Source organism: Schistocerca piceifrons, chromosome X, assembly GCF_021461385.2.
Source record: "Schistocerca piceifrons isolate TAMUIC-IGC-003096 chromosome X, iqSchPice1.1, whole genome shotgun sequence".
Taxonomy (NCBI): Eukaryota; Metazoa; Arthropoda; class Insecta; order Orthoptera; family Acrididae; genus Schistocerca; species Schistocerca piceifrons.
In genome coordinates this window covers 444,308,041-444,330,225 of record NC_060149.1, presented here as the reverse complement: position 1 = coordinate 444,330,225, position 22,185 = coordinate 444,308,041, and the positions used below count along the sequence as shown (strand labels likewise).

Genomic DNA, 22,185 nt, shown 5'->3' with positions numbered 1-22,185 from the left:
CTAGTCTGTTTCTGCATATTTTGAAGGGATTATACAATATGCTGATCTGCATGGATTAATTTGCAACTTGCGTTAGTCTCTGTTGTTTGAAAGGAATAAGGTATCCCTTACAGCGACAGGTCTTGTGTATGATGCACTTAGGACCAAATGAATTAATTATGCAGTGTAACAAATTGCAAGGTCACAAAAACTTTTTTTGAAAATGTAGGCGTTCTTTTTGTATTTCAACCTCCCTAAAATGAGACTCAAAACAACGTATCACCCACAGTTTTTGCACAACTTCCATACATCTGGAGTAACGATAATATACACGTAAACACCATATGAAACTCAGAAGCCGCGCATCGCTTTCAACTAATCAACACTTGCCCCTCTAGCGGGACACAACGAGCCGTCACATTGCAAATGAGCGCTGCCTGTCCGTCACTGTGTTGTGTATGTGGAAGGAAGTACGTACTAGTGTTAGTGTACAATGTCTAAACGAGCTATGCGAATTCTCCTAACAGTTTTTGTCATATTTGCGGTGCACTTGTGGTGAAAAAAAGACCGAACAAACATTACTGCTTTCGTGAGAGAGATCAACAACGCCTATTTTGATATGAAACTAGGCGACATCTGTAAAGCATGGACTCCACAGGGCGTCTGTGTAGAGTGTGTAAAGATTTACGACGGTGGGCGGCAGGAAAGAATGAGTCACTAAGACTGGGCATCCCTATGGCCTGGTGGAAGCAACACAATCGTATCGACGACTGCTATTTCTGCTCTTGTAAGGTTACCTGTCTCAACCAGAAAAAAAGACGACTATTGAGTATCCGAACAACATTCGCCACAGTGATTCGTCCTGTAACACATGGACTGGATATACTTACACCTGCCTCCACAGACATTAGATACGCACGACAGTGATGACAGAGATACTGTGGAGGAGATGGATGACACTGACCCTGAAGTAGGCACAGATAACTGTCCTGTTCTGTTCATCCAGCCAGATCGAAATGACTAAGTCCGTGATCTGCGACTGACAAAGAAAAAAGCATAGGTCCTAGGGTAAAGACTGCATGGAAGACATTTGTTAGCAGGTGGCATTTCTGTTACATTTTACAGAAAAAAAGGGACTTGATATTCACACAATAGTTTGCTTACAACGACTTTTTAGTGTACTGCAGTGATGTACTGGGTGTGGTGAGTCAGTTCAACATACCATACGCGCCAGCTAAGTGGAGACTGTTTATTGACTCATCTAAAAGAAGTGTGATGGCAGATCTGCTGCACAATGGTAACATGTAAACATCGATACCTGTCGACCATTCTGTACACCTGAAGGAAACATATGACAACATGAATGTGCTCCTTACTAGCATTCATTATGAGTATATGAGAATCACAACTGAATGGCGTGTGGTGATTTGAAAGTGTTAGGTACGCTTCTAGCACAACAATCAGGATTATCAAGTTCGCTGTTTCATCTGTGAATGGGACAGTTGGGCTTGTGACAAACATTTGGAGCAAAACCTGTGGCCCTGAGGTTGGAGTTGGTGGCAGGAGACAAAAATATCAAGTGTGACCCCTCTAGTGGAGAGGGAGAGAGAGAGAGAGAGAGAGAGAGAGAGAGAGAGAGAGAGAGAGAATACTCTTGCCACCTCTGCACTTCAAACTGGGCGTGATGAAGCAGTTTCTCATAGCATTACCTAAGTGTGGCAGCTGTTTCAAATACCTATGTTACAAGTTCCTGAACCTGTCAGAATCTAAGTTGAGAGAGGGCGCATTCACTGGTTCTGATAATCGGAAATTAATGCTAGATGAAAGATTCCTTCATTCAGTGAATGCTGTGGAGCGAGAAGCCTGTACTTTTAAGTGTGTGGTGCGAAACTTCATGGGAAACAACCACAGCCCAAAGTATATCGACATAGTTGAGAACATGCTGACGAAATTCAAAATGCTGTTATGCTCCATGAGTTTGAAGCCACAGTTTTTAAATTCGTACCTTGGCAACTCTTTACTTATTTTTGTTAGGTGTAATATTAATAATGTCCAATTTAACTTTTAACTTATAACTTAAATCCACATCTGAATCATCTATTTCTTTCTCCAACCAGTTATTTGACAAATACACGAAGGTATATTCTCGAATGCTAGTACATATCTAATTTTCTTCCTGTAAAATACTGGTTTTATCACTTTAACTATTAGCTCTGATCCCTCATGCAGTTCTTCTATGCGAGAGCATTCGGGGATTTTAATTTTTCCTCGTATCTCCTCCATGACGCTATTGTTAAAGCGTTCCACGTCTTGCTGTGTGTATGTCGGCAACTCTTCTGCTTCATATTCTTGCGGGATTTCTGTGTATAACTTTAAGTTTACAATCTTTGCAAACGAATGGCCGTTAAATGAAGTTACTCCATTAGTTTTAAACTCGGCAAATGGCTGTGCTGTTGCTAGGTGGACAACATCCAGCTCACCACACTTAGATAGAATATAACCATTTTAAGCCGATCCAAATGGGAATAGAGCTTAATAAACACATTTTTCGTGTATCCCTTAATATAGTAAACGTTCTCGATTCCACTGATTTCGGCCAGGACACCAACACGTGACCAGTTTCCATGGCTGTTTACTGTAAATGTCAGAACTTTGTATTCCCCCTTCATAGTCAGATTTTTCCATACAGAAAGTTTAAAACCGTACATAAACCTGGCCTGCACATCGGCAATAGCTTCTTCCTTTTCCAATTGCAGCTTATATTCTTCCTTTACAGCAGTTGTCTTCTTCATATACTCCAGTTTCCTTTTCTTTACTTCGAGGTCCTCCATTTCCAATTTTCGTTACCGTACACTTAATACATTAACTGCACTTAAAGCAGTAATTTCTTTAATGGGGAATGGTTTAAGTCTGTTTGATACATTGGTGCTTTTTCTTAAGACTTGGAGTATAACATTATTTGTAGGAACCAGTCTCAATACGGCGATATCTATATCAGACGGTATTGTGGAGAACACAGCTCTAGACTGAGAAAAATAAGTTTCTCCTGCTTTAACATAACACTTATGCGTTATACTTATATTGTCTTTGTTGGAGTCAGAGTTAAGAACCTCCACATAGTTTACACGTAGATAATTACAACTGCATGCAGACAGAGAATAACTTATAAGCTTTTCTCGATGCTGAGACCCCGGCAGACTTACTTGCACACCAGTCAATTTTCGGGTGTTCTTTTTACCCCAGTCCGCAGCTCCTGGTCGTGCGGTAGCATTCTCGCTTCCCGCGCCCGGGATCCCGGGTTCGATTCCCGGCGGGGTTAGGGATTTTCTTCGCCTCGTGATGACTGGGTGTTGTGTGCTGTCCTTAGGTTAGTTAGGTTTAAGTAGTTCCAAGTTCTAGGGGACTGATGACCATAGATGTTAAGTCCCATAGTGCTCAGAGCCATTTGAACCATTTTTTTTTTACCCCAGTAGACAAATTGTAGAACGTTGTTAAACACCACACGGCAAGTGTTCTGTAAATTGGAGCTAGACGTATGAGATATTCCCATTTCTCTCCTGCTACCCACATTTGAAGCTCATAGGTTCTTCCTTCTATAACCAGGGTTGCACCTTTTAAAACCCACGTTGTTACCTACCTTGATACCTATTTTGAATTTTCAGCTTTCAACCCACTTTAAATCACCTCCCTTTTCAGTGAATTATTTCAAGCCACCATGCATCTGAAAGAGTTTTATCATTTTTAGTCCCCATCTGCCAAGATTTCTCGAAGAAAGATTTCTGCTATTGAACCTCTCCGTCTCATACTTTATTCAGTCAAATAATTTTTTCCATCAGTTTTAATATGAGTGAATCCTACTTAAGATTTTTTCTGCTTTACAGATCGACCATGATGCAGTTCTCAAATAGTTCAAATGGCTCGAAGCACTATGGAACTTAACATCTGAGGTCATCAGTCCCCTAGAATTAGAGCTACTTAAACCCAACTAACCTAAGGACGTCACTCACATCCATGCCCGATGCAGGATTCGAACCTGTGACCATAGCAGCAGCGCGGTTCCGGACTGAGGCGCCCAGAACCGCTCGGCCACAACGGCCGGCGATGCAGATTTATGAAGTATTATATTCGAAACAAACAGTGACACAGGCATTTTCCTTTCCCTAATTTCTATACTTTGCGCAAACAAAACTTGAGACAAAATTTACGTCTGTGGGGAAATCTACAACCGTCACAGTTTTATGATCTGCTTCTTGGGTTGCATCAGTCGTTTCTTGCTTCAGCATGTCATTTCATGTTATCGTTAGTAAAATAATCATTTACAATGTATAATATTTATTGAATTTTAATAGCTATGTTTGTTTATAAAGTTGTATAGAACGTCTGAAAGCCGGCCCGTATGGCCGAGCGGTTCTAGGCGCTTCAGTCTGGAACCGCGCGACCGCTACGGTCGCAGGTTCGAATCCTGCCTCGGACATGGATGTATGTGATGTCCTTAGGTAAGTTAGGTTTAAGTAGTTCTAAGTTCTAGGGGACTGATGACCTCAGATGTTAAGTCCCATAGTGCTCAGAGTCATTTGAACCATTAGAACGTCTGAGGTTTTCTCATCGTACTAGTAGATACAGGTCACTGCAGAAAATGTGCGGGATTTCTCCAATTTGGCGAAATGTAGAAGTGGTAGTCCTTGAAATTCCTTACAATACTAGGAGGATACCACTCAGTACATTCTAAGGAGGGTCCGCAGCTCGTGGTCGTGCGGTAGCGTTCTCGCTTCCCGCGCCCGGGTTCCCAGGTTCGATTCCCGGCGGGTCAGGGATTTTCTCTGCCTCGTGATGACTGGGTGTTGTGTGATGTCCTTAGGTTAGTTAGGTTTAAGTAGTTCTAAGTTCTAGGGGACTGATGACCATAGATGTTAAGTCCCATAGTGCTCAGAGCCATTTGAACCATTCTAAGGAGGCCCAACGATGTTTTCAGGATGCTTTGATAATGGAAGGACTGATGGTGGGAATCCTTAACTTAGGTTTTTCTTTCCTATAGGATAGTGATTTACTTTAAATTTATGGGCCCTGTCATTATAAGTATTTTTGTTTGTAGTTAGAGTTAAGCTGTTGTATGTTAAACTCCTGAAGTAAAATTAGCTGTAGATTTCGTAAGATGACGAAACTATTGTAATAAAATAATTTCTGTGATTCACTTCATATATTAACTAATATTAGTGTACAAAGTAACAGTTCAAAAGTTATTAAGTAAGAAGTAGTTCCAGAAAGTCTACTGAAACAGTAAACATTTATTATCATATAATATGAGCAGCCCATCCTCCCCCACCTGCCCTCACAACAAAAGGAATATTTATTTTACAAGGAAAGCTGTACCCCGGCGCAGTAAAATAGCGGACCGCGGGGCGCATGTGGCTCGCTAACGATTTTTGTGCGGCCAGTCAAGACAGTCATAATTTTTATGTTACAATTGCTTTTCTGAAACGTAAAGTTAACTAACGCATACGATCATTTTATAAGGTGGGACCCTCCTCTAACCTCTGCTTCCACAAATTGGCCCACGAGCCAAAACTATTACCCACCTCTGCTCTAACCCGATATTTGTCTACATGGCCGGGATGTTAACCGATGTTTAGTGTCCTCGCCGGAGTTTGATATCGAGATCGAGATGGATGCACCAGCGTGGGCCATCCAAAGTTCTATGGTTTCGCGTCCTTACTGCGCGCAACAACGTGGACTTCGCGTCAGTTGGACAGACCCTCTGGAGGTGTAAGCTGGAAGGAAAGTGTGCTCGTTTCCGAGGGCGTCCGATCGCCGACGCTATTTTCGCACACTGATAATCGCTTGCTCTTTGTTTTCCTCTCCGTTTATTATTGTGTCTTTGTACGCTGTTGACGATTCTTGGCTTTCACGTTTTGGATTACTCATTTTTCGTCCGTTCTTATTTGTGTATTGCTTTCACCATCCACCACTCGGTCCTTATGGAGACTCGCTGTTTCTCAGAAACCGACTCGTGCAACTTCCACGCCAGTGTAATACGTCACTAAATTATGGTAGCTCTTAATGAACGCTACGTTATGCACTTCAGTCCATAAACTATGCAGAGAAATAATGTCGAGATGTACGTCATCTTGAGAAACTGTGTTCTTCACTAGTTTCAACTGCTGTCGCAGACGGTCATGGGATGATGCAGATAATGCAGAGCAGATCAGAAGCCGTCTTATCGTATTTCACACGTGCTAGATAGGAGGAACTTCCGATTAATGTGTTGGTCAGCTGATTTGACGAACATCTTGGTGACTGCGATGGGTTATATCATACTGTAGTGTTGGAAGAGCACACCTTTGTGCTAACGACAAAAATGTGCTGGACGTTATTTTAAGTGTATTCTGTACTGTTTAGTGCTCCTTTAGCTGAAAATAGAGGTATATGGTCACTGAAGAAGAACAATCAGACAAAGCTGTAAATTCAAATAAATAGTTAACGATTACAATCATGAATAAGTTTATTGGAACTATTACACAGATATTGTTGTGGGTAAAGCAAACCAAAGACTGCGATTTGTTGGCAGAACATGTAGAAAATGCAACAGATCTATGGTTCAAATGGCTCTAAGTACTATGGGACTCAACGTCTGAGGTCATCAGTCCGCTAGACTTAGAACTACTTTAACCTAACTATCCCAAGGACATCACACACATCCATGCCCGAGGCAGGATTCGAACCTGCGACCGTAGCAGCAGCACGGTTCCAGACTGAAGCGCCTAGAACCGCTCGGCCACAGCGGCCGGCGCAACAGATCTATTAAAGAGACTACTTACATAACGCTTGTCCGCCCTCTTCTGGAGTACTGCTTGCGGTGTGGGTCCGCATCAGATGGGACTGATGGAGGACACTGAAAAAGTTGAAAGAAGGGAGCCCTTTTTGTATTATCGCGATATAGGGGGGAGAGTGCCACGGACGTGATACGCGAATTGGGGTGGCAATCATTAAAACAAAGGAGGTTGCGTTGCTACAGGTTCCTCTCGTGAAATTTATTACAATCACGAACTTTCTCCTCCAGTTGCGAAAAGAGTGTATTGGCACTTACCTATATAGGAAGAAATGATCATCGTGACAAAGTAAGAGAAATTAGAGCTTGAACAGAAGCAGTTAAGTGCTCGTTTTTCCCGCACACCATTCGAGAGAACAACTTGAAGTTGGTTCGACTAGCCCCCTGCCAGGTACTTAATTGTGAACTGCGAAGTAATCATGTAGAGGTAGCTGTAGATGTAGACGTTTCCAATACCAATGACTCTCGAGGTTAGTGCTGTATGCCACCAACTGATACATTTCGGTAGTTGGTGTTCTTTTGATCGAAGCCGCACTCACAGGCGACCGTAACTGACTCAAAAGTGGAATCTCATCTCTTCACAAAACGCAACTTTGCGCCATTCATTACTTTAACGGTGTCTTTCAACACATGTACAGACACGCGTTGCACAATGATGAGGTGTGAGAGGACCCCCCACGAAACTTAGACTTACTAAACTCCAGCTTGAGCCGGCCGCGGTGGCCGTGCGGCTCTAGGCGCTCCAGTCCGGAGCCGCGCTGCTGCTACGGTCGCAGGTTCGAATCCTGCCTCGGGCATGGATGTGTGTGAGGTTAGTTAGGTTTAAGTTGTTCTAAGTTCTAGGGGACTGATGACCACAGCAGTTGAGTCCCATAGTGGTCAGAGCCATTTGAACCATTTTGAACTCCATCTTGGAGCAAAGGATTTCGTTTCGTCGTAGCCACAGTTATGGCTTAACACATATCTTAGTTTGAACAGGGATCATTGTGCCATCAAAAGTAGCTGCTCGTCCGATACGTCGGTGGAGACACGACCTGAAATCCATTCCGTTGGGAAAAGGATGATACTCTCGTGCACCTTGCATGACCTTTGTCATCGATACTGACGAACTCCATGGTGCTTCTAGTAATTTACTTTACTACTCTCTATCAGAATCCCACGTAACTATTTTATTTCTGTGTCCATCCTCTTTGGAGGTGTCTTTTTTCTTATTTCGGTAGTGGATAATGAACGCAGAGGACATTTATATGAAAGTTTGTTATCAAAGGTGGAATGTAGTTAAATGATAGGAACTAGTCCATGTACAAATGATAGCACTTGCCATTTCTAAACTCTGTATATAACATTTATATTTCATTCAGAATTTTAATATGTTCAGTTCCCATGTATCTAAATTAGAACACGAGGTCTATTGTACAAATTTGTGTCCTTGTCGAGAGAGCCATTTTAGTGGATAAAACGAATACATCCAAGAATTTATTTAGTGACCAGGTTTCACTGTCCATTATGGCAGGATAACCCAAGGAAACAAAAGGCCAACATGGTGAGTTTAACATCCTGGAGCCTTTTTCCACAGTTACCAGGTGGATGGGTACAATTGAAGAGAAAACTACTGCATAACTTCTCTGCCAGGATACCTCCTAGGAGCGGCACGAAAGGGAAGTAGTAGTGGAGAAGGGAGTAATACAGGGTTGTAACCTATCCCCAATGTTACTCATTCTGTATCTTAAGCAAGCAGTAAAGGAAACAAAAGAAAAATTTGGAGTAGGAATTAAAGTCCAGGGAGAAGAAATAAAAACATTGAGTTTTGTCGCTGACGTCATAATTCTGTCAGAGACAGCAAAGGACTTGGAAGAGCAGTTAACGGAATGGACAGTGTCTTGAACGGAGGATATCAGATGAATATCAATAAAAGCAAACCGAGGATAATGGAATGTAGTAGAATTAAATCAGGTGAGTGACTTAAGGTAGTGGATGAGTTTTGCTACTTGAGAAGCAAAATAACTGATGACGGTCGAACTAGAAAGGATATAAAATGTAGACTGGTAATGGCAAGGAAAGCGTTTATGAAGAAGAGAAATTTGTTAACATCGAGTATGGATAAATTTGTTAATATCGAGTATGGATTTATGTGTCAGAGAGTCCTCTTGACAGTATTTGTATGGAGTGTAGCCATGTATGGAAGTTAAACATGAAGGATAAACAGTTTAGACAAGAAGAGAATAGAAGCTTTTGGAATATGGTCCCAGAGGGGAATGCTGAAGATTAGTTGGGTAAATCACGTAAATAATGGGGAGGTACGGAATAGAATTGGGGGACAGAGAGATTTGTGGTACAATCTGACTAGAAGAAGGGATCGGTCGGTAGGAAACATTCTGAGGCATCAAGAGATCACCAATTTAGTACTGGAGGGAACCTTGGAGGGTAAAAATCGCAGAGGGAGACCAAGAAATGAATACAGTGAGCAGATTCAGAAGGACGTGAGTTGTAGTAATTACTCGGAGATGAAGAGGATTGCACAGGATAGAGTATCATGGATAGCTGCATCAAACCAGTCTTTGGATTGAAGACCAGAACAACAACACCCCCCCTAGGATGAAGAGGCCAACGTGTGTCTCGAAATAATACCTCCTATTTCTCCTAATGGCGGTATGATCGTCATGAAAAACAATATGTTGGTTGCGCAGCTGAAGATCAATCACACTATTTAATGTTCAAAAATACAGAAAGAGAAAGCGAAGGTGATAGAGGGTCAAGGGGGCTGTGTAAGCTCCCAACGGGACACACAGAGTGGAGAACGAAGCTGACGTTCGGCGATAGGAGTAGCCTGTGTCACGCCTCGGCTGTCGCCGCCCCACGCCTTCCACCTGCGGAAGGAGTGTTCAAAGCAGACGACCTATCGTAACTACGGAAATCATTGTAAAAAAATGAGAAACTGCTTTGGCGCTCGTTTTCCATAGCGACCATTCTTACCGTAATTTCTTCACACCTGGGAAAACTACTTTTATGTTGGCATCTGAGCAGGACACCTACAATCATTCAACATACATGTTTAACGTTTTGAAAAACAACGCACACCTAGGATTTAAGACATTGTACCGCAATATAAACATAAAATTACAACACAATCGTATTAAAAATTGACTTGGCCTTCTTAATACATAAAAAAGAATATAAAAGACTATATATTCTCAAGCCTTTCAAGCAGAGCATACGAAGACACTTGTCGGCAAACAGCATCCAATGATGAGCCGAAGTTGCACTACATGACCTGTAGCGTTTTATGTGTTCGGACAGTAAAGAAAGATGTGACTGAACATCTTCTTAACCGCAGTCGCTCAGTGAGGATGGGAACAGACCAGTAGGATGTAGATGCTTCCTTTGACAGTTGTGGTTGATGTGAGGCGCCTTGTAATTCACTTTGGCGTAATCTTTGCCTTTATATCTGCAATTTTCATGCCATTCTGTGTTCCACTTCCCCTGATTATTAATTTAATGACGTTTAAAAGATCTGCAACTGGCAATGTACGTGCTACTGCTTTGGATAGCTTGTCTACTGTTTCATTACCTGTAAGGCCACAGTGTTCTTTTTCCCAGTACATGGTAACTTTTCGATTCGTAGTGGTGATTTGTAATATCAGATTCATGACGTAATTTTCTACTAGGTGGTTCGATCTCACGCTGAGCAGATGACTTGACCGTTGTAGTAGTGATGATCTAGTATCAGAAAGGATGGCGAACTCGTAGCCCATGTTTTTCTGGGCGTATTAAAGGCCTGGTAGTATAGCAGAAAGCTCTGTTGCCATAATCGTTATTTCCTTAGGTAGCTTGAATTTAATTCCAATATGACAGCTGCTATCCCAATAAGCACAACGACATTCATCTTCGTTCTTCAAAGCGTCGCTATAGAAGAACCTTGTGTTGTTGTATTTGGAGAAGAACTCTGTCAAAATGGAGGTATTTGATCAACCGCGGTCAAAGCCCAGATCAAATACAACATGTAATTCCAGTATACTGGTACGGTAATCTTCAACGCAGAGTAATCTTTGTGCAGACAGGTTTGTTTTGAGAAATGGATTAGTATCCATGTATGCGGCAGCGAGAGGATAAAAGACCTTTACTGACCCAATATCTGGACTTGAAATACAGCCCAGTTCAGGTATAACTGCCACGTAATATCTTATCTTGTGCTAACTGCGACCGTTTTAGTAAAAAACTTACACTCACGTTTTCGCGACGTAGATGCAGGGGAGGCTCATTTGATTAGACTAGAAGAGCCCAGAATTGTATTTGTATCAGGGTGCGCTCTAGCCAATCTTGCATTTTCAACGTTCTTTGTTTCTGATGATATTTAATAAATCCACGCTGCAGCAATTAAACAAGAGGAATTCTCTTATTTTGTCAACTACGGTGGCTTGAGCTTCCATTTAAGTAACTTCTGTGCCAGTACTTGGCAGCTCACAACTCACTGTGGCGGTCTCACCTAGGATATTAACATAAGGGTCAAAGAACATTATTACTGTAGGTTTATTTAATTACGTCAAATAGATGAGTTTTGACATATTACACGAACTTTCCTTCCATATTTGAAAATATATTTCCTTTGGCTAGTTTTAAGAATTGGCAGACACATCTGGTGATAAGATCTTCCGTTGGTGTCTGGAAAGCCCAGAAGAGTAAGCTGAGAGCAACAAAAAATGGTTCAAATGGCTCTGAGCACTATGGGACTTAACTTCTGAGGTCATCAGTGCCCTAGAACTTAGAACTACTTAAACCTAACTAACTTAAGGACATCACACACATTCATGCCCGAGGCAGGATTCGAACCTGCGACCGCAGCGGTCACGCGGTTCCAAACTGTAGCGCCTAGAACCGCGCTGCCACCCCGGCCGGCTGAGAGCAACAACGATATGCAGTACAGTTAGTATATCAGTTTTTCCAGCAACTGGCTGACGCTGCACCGAACTTACAATCACCCAAGGATTGCTAGAGGTTCAATAAGCTGGTGAATGCGTCGTAAACGGAAAGTAAAACCAAATATTGACTGCTTAGAAAGCAGTAATTATATTGCCTTCTTGTGGTGAATTGGGATAAGGTTTAAAACTCATTAATAATCCCACAGGAACACAAAAACTGTCGAAGGATCAATATTGCAACTAGGTCTAAAAGTCTGAGAAGCTTTGTTTAGCAGATTACATACCTCCATCGGTGGAAGGATATATATTCAAAACGGAGTCCTGTAGCCAGGAGGTGACTGTGATGAAGTCCTTGACGAAGCTGGGAGCGACGCATTTGAGCAGCGCGTTGTTGTCACGTATCACTTCAGGACTGGAAACTGCCACCGTGAAGCTCTGCATCACCACTGTGGAACAAAACATGATGTTAGCAAAGGTGTCAACCCTTTTTATAATTAAAAATATAAAAGTAATTCTGCAGCTCCAATTGGTACATCAGCTAAACACTGGATACGTCTTCGGAAACAGCTAAATTCAATCCCTGTCCAGCTCTGGTGCCTTTGATTTTTCATTGTTTTCCTAAATTCATGGTGAAGTTTACTGAGAGAGTCCCTTCGGAAATAAAGGTAATATTATTTATAAAATCGGTCTTACCACAGATTTTACGAGGGGCGTTCAATAAGTAATGCAGCACATTTTTCTTCTCGGCCAGTTTCGGTTGAGAAAACGTGGAATTTGTTGTGCGACATCGCGGAATTTTCCGCTCCAGCTCCTACAGTTTCATGAAGTTCTGATAGGTGGCGGCGCTATGCGTAGCCTTCAAAAAGGCTTCTGTAATGGAGTGCGTTTCGATTAGAGAACTGTCATTAAGTTTCCTTCAGCGAAAAGCCAAAGCATCGCAGATATTCACACGCGCTTGCAGAATGTCCGTAGGGACCTCTCAGTGAACAAAAGCACGATGAGGAGTTGGACGAAGCGTCTGTTTTCATCGCGCAAACCTGTCCTATCTGTAGCGTTGCGGCCACCGCACACAGCTGTGATTTCTGCAATGTTGGAACGTGCAGACACTCTCATTCGGCGTGATCGACGTATCAAAAACTCCTCGCTGCACTACTGGACGTTTCTGGTGGCAGTGCTGACACACTCGTCCACCAGTTGGGGTACCCAAAGATGTGTGTCTGCTGTCTTCCTCACCACTTAACAGAAGACCATAAGGAGCAACGAAGGACCATTTGTGCGGAACTGCTTGCGTGTTATGAGGCTTATCGTGATCATTTTTTGTTGATCATCGTAGCAAGCGATGAAACTTGGGTCATCATTTCGAACCAGAAACAATCCGGCAGTCCATGGAGTGGCACCACATCACCTCTCCTCCGAAGAAAAAGCTCAAAGCTGCACAGTCAACCGCTAAAGTCATGGCGACAGTCTTCTGAGTCTCTGAAAGGGCTATTCTGTCTGATGTCCTCCTCATGGTACAACCATCAACTGTGAAATATATTGTGCTACCCTCAGGAAACTGAAAAAAAACAGGTTCAACGTGTTCGTCGCCATAAAAATGCAAACAAACTTCTTCTTCTCCATGACAAGGTTTGCGTACCCGAGAGACGCTCAAAAAATGTCGTTAGACAGGTGTTTCTCATCCACCCTACAGCCCGGATCTCGCACCTTCCGGCTTCCAGCTGTTTTGCCCAATGAGGGATACACTCCAGGCGAAGCAGTACGATGGTGGGTGGGAGGTTATTAAAGCAGCAAGACAATGGCTCCGACGTCGACGAGTAGAGTGGTACCATGCGGACATAAAGGCTTTTCAGTAATGTGGCGTATGGCCGTCGCATTGGACGGAGATTATATTGCAAAATAGGGCTTTGTAGCCAAAAGAGTGGATAATTACATTGTGTATTGGAATCCTGAAAAAATAGCAACCTACTTTCAGTAAAAAATATGTTATTGTAATTTTTGCACGCACCTCGTAGATTAACCAGAAACAGGTGTAGGAGAGATCCGATCGTGAGTAGCTGTCATCTACTGTCAACGGCGCTGGAGGAGCGGATCGTTATGGCACTGTTCTCCTGGTCATTGAATGAAAGATTGCGAACTGTATTCACTGCTTATCCAAAGAAGTCACCAGTGCTCTTCATGGAGTAATGTGCTTTCCGTTTCAACTTTTCCATCGAACAAAAATCCTAAATAGTACCTACAATATGTCTTAGATTGTTCTTATGGAGGCCAGACGTGCTGATGGCTGAGCAACAGACTCATAAATGTGTTACTTGAATCATTTACCATAACATCTAAGCTTCTTCGTCCAAGGAAGCAGCTTCAGAAAAAGCGCATAGCTTCGTGTGTGAGTGGTATCGGTTAAGAATCATGGATAATGGCAGGTGTAACGTCTTGTACACAGCCAAATACGTTTTTATTTTGACAGAAAAATGTGTATTAATGGTACGAATGTTTGTCCATTGTCCTCAGTTCACCACAATACTTGTAAAGGCAATTAGACAGTAATAGTAAGTTGAACAATGAATTGTAGATATCCGGGTTTGATGCCTCAAGAAATAGACTATGAAGGAATAGTTACAACGGCTGTACTTGTCCCACGTACGCAAGCCGTTTGTAAGTTCGGTAAATTTCCGTATAAGAGAGGAGAAAGTTGGTAAACCCCATCAGTGTTTGAAACTATAGTTATTGTCAGTTTTTGCCTACATAATTTTCGTAACACCTTTTTTGAAAGTTTTAAACGGATGTGACAATTAACTTGAGGAATACGTGTGCAAGAAGACGGTGGATGGGTACCCTGAAGAAACAGGGAGAAAAATCATTTTGCTCGACAACAACGTGATGGGCGGAATTTCCCCAAAATGTTATTTATGAAGTAGAAGCCTGTTGTTTGTTTCACCAGTCTGGGTCAACTGTAATGCACAATGATGATGCCTGACGACAATAAGACTTATGACTTAAGGGGCATATATTTGGTAGGTATTGGCAAACTAGGTACTACAAGTTAATTGGTTGATTTGGGGAGATGACCAAACAGCGAGAAGAGCATCTTCCCATCGGATTAGGGAAGGAAATCGGCCGTGACCTTTCGAAGGAACCACCCTAGCTTTTGCCTGAAGAGATTTAGGCAAATCACGGAAAATCCTAAATCAGGATGGCTGGACGCGAGTTTGAACCGCCGTCCTCCCGAATGCGAATCTATTGCACTAACCACTGCGCCACCTCGCAGGGCTTTTAAAAACAAAAATTTCTTGTCACGTGCGTGCTTTTTTTGGCATAGGAAGAGTAGGTGTTGCATGACAACAACCTAAGTTACTAATAAATAATGTAACTGGCCACATCAGTAATCAAATATGGCCAATTAAATACAAGTAAGCGTTCTACCCTAATTTTTCATAACGCCAGAGAGAGAGAGAGAGAGAGAGAGCACTGAAGGATACTATTAATGTAGGACATGAAGATCGCACTCTAACCGCCCCCTTTACTACCTCCATATGGCCATATTGCACATATAGTGCTCCGAGCCTCGCGTCAACGCACTGGCCATGCACAGCCTGCATATGAAACACACTACAGGTATAACACCTGTGCAAAAGTCCGTCAAACAATACTCTCCTTCTCACAAAGTATTAACAAACACCTACGAATGCAACCTTGATATTTTCGTTAATTCCATGTGAATGTTATTGTTTTCCTCTTGATGATAGTGTATAATAGCTAGGTTCTCATTGTTTAGCATAATTTTTGTAATGGTAACTGTTATCAGCATAGTTGTAACCCAGATTATGTTAAATTTTTTAGAATAAAAGTAGTAGTTTTGAATTATATTTTTGCAGCTGAAGTAGCTTATTCTTTTATTTGCTATTGACTGGAAATGATGTATTCATGTGCAGTTTTTATAATTAATAAATGCAATTAATTCAGATTAGCTTCTCGAGCTGGCCAGTGTACAAACCCATGACTACAATAATTAACTTTTGAAAGCGTACCCGAAAACTTATCACCATAAGGACTTGCAGCCCAACGACTGCTTACGAAATTTCCCCTTACTTGTTGTTTATCAGCATCCATCTGGAGTTGAGAGCATGATTTTTGTCATACAATAGAGGAAGAAAGGAATTCAGACAGTTATCAAACAATTTCGTTCTAAGGGTTTGAAAGCTGCACATGTCAGATTAAAACTGAACTGGACGAAATGCCTGCAGACAATGGATGAATACAAATGACAATACATTTTTAGATTAACGGGCAGATAATGCTCTCAGGACTGTCGATGATCGTGCCTCACATCCAGCTGAGATGGTCAAATAGCATAGTTGGCGTAAAGGGTGGCTGGGAATTTCTGGTGCACATATGTAATAACACTGAGCCCAACCAAAGAGGGTAGAAACAGTGGGAAACGATCCAGTGGTCAGTATTGTTAATGTAATAAATAAAATTGTACAAGACGATTCTGTAGTGTTACAAAAAATCCAATACTATGATTAAAAAAGTATTTCGAATACATACTGAATGTCGTTGTGACTCAGATTAGATGACATGTATTGAAAAATTTGTTATAGAACCACAGAAGTTTCTTATTAGATTAATTTAATCATTGATCTGGAATGAGTCGTGTGTCATATTATGTGGTCACACATACAATTATCTTGATTATCTTGATATTTTGTAGGAGAGAAACGGAAAACATTCAGAATAATTAAAAATAATTAATACAATTACATATAATACCATGAAACCGTGTGATAGATGTGGTACACACGCACATGGTGACATCATAACACCCTGCTTTACTTTACCTACGACTAGAATCACGCATTAATTAAACAATTCTTACGAACACCAGGTTCATGTATTTTGTGATAATGTCACCTGCACCATGTGAAATGCAATTAAAAGGTGATTTGAGTACTAGATGACATTCATTTTCAGTTTCTACGTTAATTTTTCTCATAGGTGACAAAATATTAGGTAATGTAAATCTCGCACTTACTGGTGATATGATCATCCTTGAGGCGGCATTTGGGTATTTACATAGAAGCTCATCTACCTATATATTTTTAATTGATGACTCTATGTTATTTGTGTTTTATAGTGATACTGAGAACCTGAAGTGATCATTGATAACTCATTACTTTTGAAGTGGTGGCCATAGAAGTAAATAGGTGGACGCGGTGCAATGTCGAAACTATGTCGGTGAATGCGGCGATTCAGCCACATCGTTGAAGTGGACAGCGCCAGAGTTAGACAGTCTTTCTTTTTAGGCTATTAGAATATTTCACGAGATGCCGTATAGACTAAGGAAAACCTTGTGAATGAATCATGTTCGAGGCGCGGGAAATTACTGCCAGCATATCATTTTCGAGACTAAGAATTTTATTCAAGCATCCAGATCGGACTTGGAAACTTTTCGTCTATGCTGAAAATACGCTTTTAAACTGCGTTCAATTTTTGAGCTCTTTCGACGTAGCAGAAACTAATTGTGTGCAATGTTGAGTCTATTTTTATTTGAGAAGGATTTTTCTGGAATTATAAAATACAGGGCGTTTCAAAAAGAAAGAGCAGATTTCAAACATTTATTTCTCAAAAACTACAAATGATAGAAACACAATTCCAACGGTCCTTCACTCAATATGAGTACCAAATGTTACACAACAAATATCAAAACTGTACCTCAATATGAGCACCATTTGTTACACGACAAATATCAAACCGGTATCTCATTTCTTGCCACACACGACGCAACTGGTCTTTAGTTACCGAATTCACGGCCGCAACAATTCGATGTCGTACCTCTTGAAGAGTAGCGGGCATAGGTGGGACATAAACACAGTCCTTTATGTACCCCCACAAATAAAAATCGCAGGGAGTAAGGTCTGGTGACCTGGGAGGCGGTACCGTCGTACAGGTTCAGAGAAGTGTGGTGGGGCGCCATCTTGCATGAAGATGAAGTGATTTGAATCTTCCTGAAGTTGAGGAAATAGCCAGTTTTCTAACATGTCCAGGTAAATGGTTCCTGTGATAGTTTTCTCCATGAAAAAGAAAGGTCCATAAACTTTGTTTACCGAAATTGCACAAAAGACGTTAACCTTTGGTGAGTCTCTTTCATGTTGAATAACGTCCCTCGGAGTTTCACTCGCCCAAATTCGTACGTTATGCCGATTAACTTTACCAGAAATGTGAAACGTTGATTCATCTGAAAAAATTAATCGTTCGGCAAAATTGTCCTCTTCCATGTCCTGTAGAATTGCAGTTGAAAATTCGAACCTTTTGTTGTGGTCGTCAGGACGCAATGCTTGCAATAACTGCAGTTTGTACGGCTTCATGTGCAGACGGTTACTCAGAACGCGCCATACCGTTGTTTTAGACATGTTTAGTTCGTGACTTGCCCGTGCCGTGGATTTTCTAGGGCTCCTTTCGTAAGCTGCACGGACACGCTCGACATTTTCATCCGATGTGCGTGGACGACCCGTGCTTTTTCGCTTGCAGATGCAACCATCTTCTACGAATCTGTGATGCCACTCATAAATTTGCTTATGACGAGGCGGCTGTTTGTTGAATTGACGGCGGAATGCACGTTGCACACCAACAATGGACTCTAACTTTGCAAATTGCAGCACACAAAATGATCGTTCCTGTGGTGTCGTCGCCATTTTCCTACAAACAAACGCCAGCGCCACTGCGGATTTGCATGGAACTTCTGCGCGGACCATTGAAAAACTTTGAACCTTTCTCTGACAAGAAACGTTTGAATTGTGTTTCTATCATTTGTAGTTTTTGAGAAATAAATGTTTGAAATCTGCTCTTTCTTTTTGAAACGCCCTGTATTTAAGTGACAATTCTACTTGCGTGATTTACTGAAGATCTTTGTTTCATAGAGTGACTGAGCTTACATTATCGTATATCTAACGCCCAACCTCAATTACGAGGGCTTGCTGAAAAGTAATGTCTCCGAATTTTTTGTATGAAAACTCCTAAAGCTTCTAAAGTAAAAGAAACATTATTAACATTCTACCTCGCTAAAGGGCTCTGAATTGTAGCGTGTAACATGGCAGTGTATGGTGTAATTATACCAGTACGTGAGAAACAGTGTGCTGTATTTGAGTTTCTAATTCGAAGAGTTCATCCACACGTGGATCAACTTCTCCTTCAGCATAACAATGCCAGACGACACACGAGCCCTGTGACACCTGCAACAACCCGTCGCCTTGGGTTCATTGTCATCGATCATCCTCCATACAGTTACGACTTGGCTCCATCCGATGTTCATCTGTTTCCAGAACTTAAAGAGCACTTTCTAAGACTTCACTTTGATAGTGAGGAAGCGGTACAGGCATGGGTGACTTGTGCGCCTTAGCAAACCTGGGGGAGAGGCACTGGCCCCGGATCGAATACGCCTTGCACATTAATGTCGAGGGCCGGTCTGTTGCAGCCCGGATATCGTCTTTAGGCGGTTTCTCACATCTGATTCAGTGAATAAATGGTTGGTACCCACGTTACACAATTCGCAAACATTCCGAAAACATTCATACTCTTTCGCATGGTATGAGCGTATAAGACTAAACACAGAGAAATGGGGTACACAAATTCCGTCCTGGAGTGGTGAAATAAGTGTGACGACGGGAAGGACAGCTAGGCATATGGTCGCCCTCTGCCACTAACAATGGCAAATCGAGATTAACGTGCCGACCCTGTAAAGATACGGGTTAAGGCCCGGAAAAAGAAATATATTATGATGTTCCTAATAAATGCTTGGGTATGCTTTAGTACAAATGGTTCAAATGGCTCTGAGCACTATGGGACTTAACATCTGTGGTCATCAGTCCCCTAGAACTTAGAACTACTTAAACCTAACTAACCTAAGGACATCACAAACATCCATGCCCTAGGCAGGATTTGAACCTGCGACCGTAGCAGTCGCACGGTTCCGGACTGTGCGCCTAGAACCGCTAGACCACCGCGGCCGGCTTTAGTTCAATCATGATGTATAATAGTATAATAGTAATTGGATCACTGAATTTTGTATTTACTGAACAGTTATTTATCATAAGCTAAAATGAGATGTAATTTAGACTTCAACATTGAGTCAGATTAATTAATGCTTTATTAGCTAATCTCGTTGATATCTTTATTTCTTATTGTGTGTGTGTGAAATCTTATGGGACTTAGCTGCTAAGGTCATCAGTCCCTAAGCTTACACACTACTTAACCTAAATCATCCTAAGGACAAACACACACACCCATGCCCGAGGGAGGACTCGAACCTCTGCCGGGATCAGCCGCACAGTCCATGACTGCAGCGCCTAGACCGCTCGGCTAATCCCGCGTGGCTGTTTCTTATTGAAGGTATATATCAGCAGCTGTTTTGGACAGTAATGTTTAACACCTTTACATTTGTATGTCTTTTCATTTAGACGTGTGTAAGAGTGTACAGAAGTGTTTTTGAATATTTTTTGGGCCTTTATGTGTGGTGTAGCTATTGTAACACAGCAGAAGTGTATTACAAGCAAACGTAAAATTTTCTCGAAGCCCTTTCCAACCAGCACCAAATAAAGGCAAGCCAGGCTAACGCCCCACGTCACAATCGCATAAAGCAGAACAAAATCTGAAGATATTGCCTCACCTTGCGTAAGCGAGAGGCCAGAATTATGAACTCCGCAACACGACCTCAACGAGCAGAGGACAAAACGTCATTCTAATAGCACAGTTTGATTTCTTTAAGGAGAGTAAAAGTTTTACAGGAACATCTATCAGCTTCCAGATATGGCGGAAAGACAACAACCTGAAGGCCTGAAAGCCATTCTTGCGAAACAGAGGGTTGGTGAAGACGGTTGATGAACCCATAAAGTATGTCCCATTCGGTAATCGCCGGTAAGACATAAGGTCACTTCCTCACACAAGCAATAATATATATTCAGGCTCTTGAGCTTTGACATGTTTACGTAGCGGTACACCAGCTAGGACGCCGAGCCTCTGATGCGCTGCTATCATTCTCCAAGATGACTACGGCCTTTGAGACTGCTACCTGTCAGATCTGTTGTACTCGGTAGGTGTGAGCTGCCGACCTCACAACCATTGTTGAAAAGACTTGGAGACGTCTACCTCCGACTTGCTAAGTAACTGATAGTGTTTGGCGCACCGTTCTCCTGTCGCAGTGTCTGAGATGCGTGCTAATCGCTGCTGTCGCAAACTACCACCTGGAGGCAGTCATCGACATCTCAGACCTTTCTTGGTGGAAGGGTGTGTTGTTGTTCATCCTAGCTCTGCGTAGATCTTCTGAGAGATTACCTCTGACATCAGCGGTATACACTGAGGTGACAAAAGTCATGACATACCTCCTAATATCGTGTCGGACCCCCTTTCACCCAGCGTAGTGCAGCAGCTAGACTTGGCATGGGATCAACAAGTCTTTGGAAGTCCCCTTCAGAAATAATGAGCCATGCTGCCTCTATAGCCGACCATAATTGCAAATGGGTGGCCGGTGCAGTATTTTGTGAATGAAATGATCTCTTGATTATTTCCCATAAATGTTCGATGGGATTCATGTCAGGCGGTGTGGAGGGCTAAATCGTTTACTCGAACTGTCCAGAATATCCGTCAAACCAATATTGTAAAATTAGGCCTGGTAACACGGCGCATTGTCATCCATAAAAATTCCACCGTTGTTTGGGAACATGGTCTCCAGTAAGCTGAACAAAATCATTTCCACTCAATGATCGGTTTAGTTTGACCAGAGGGCCCTGTCCATTCCATGTAAACACAGCCCACACCATTATGGAGCCACCACCAGCTTGTACATTGCCTTGTTGACAGCTTGGGTCCATGGCTTCGTGGGGTCTGCGCCACACTCTAACAATACCATCAGTTTTTCCCACAGAAAGCGGGTCTCATCTCATCAGGCCACGATTTTCCATTCGTCTAAGATCCAACCGATATGGTCACAAGCCCAGGAGAGACGCTGCAGGCAATGTCGTGCTGTTAGCAAAGGCACTTGCGTCGGCCGTCTGCTGCCATAGCGCATTAACACCAAATTTCGCAGTACTGTCCTTACGGATACGTTCGTCGTACATTCCACATTGATTTCTGCGGTTATTTCACCCATTGTTGCTAGTTTGTTAGCACTGACACCTCTACGCAAACTCCGCTGCTCTCGGTCGTTAAGTGAAGGCCGTCCGCCACTGCATTACCCATGGTGAAAGGTAATGCCTTAAATGTGGTATTCTCGGCACGCTCTTGAGGCTGTGAATCGCAAAATATAGAATTCTTTAACGATTTCCGAAATGGAATGTCTCGTGTGTCTAGCTCCAATTACCGTTCTGCATTCAAAGTCTGTTTATTCACATCGTGCGGCCATAATCACGTCGGAAACCTTTTCACCTAAGTACCAATGATAGCTCCGCCTGTGCACTATCCTTTTATACCTTGTGT

General features: G+C 42.2%; 1 protein-coding gene across 1 annotated transcript in view; it reads right to left on the bottom strand.

The window, feature by feature from the left end:
• LOC124722409 (Down syndrome cell adhesion molecule-like protein Dscam2) overlaps positions 1-22,185 on the bottom strand; it is a 758,217-nt gene that overhangs the window by 575,145 nt on the left and 160,887 nt on the right. The window contains exon 3 of the mRNA XM_047247577.1: positions 12,006-12,167. Within this exon, the coding sequence (XP_047103533.1) occupies positions 12,006-12,167 (162 nt within the window). The remainder of the gene's footprint in view (positions 1-12,005; positions 12,168-22,185) is intronic.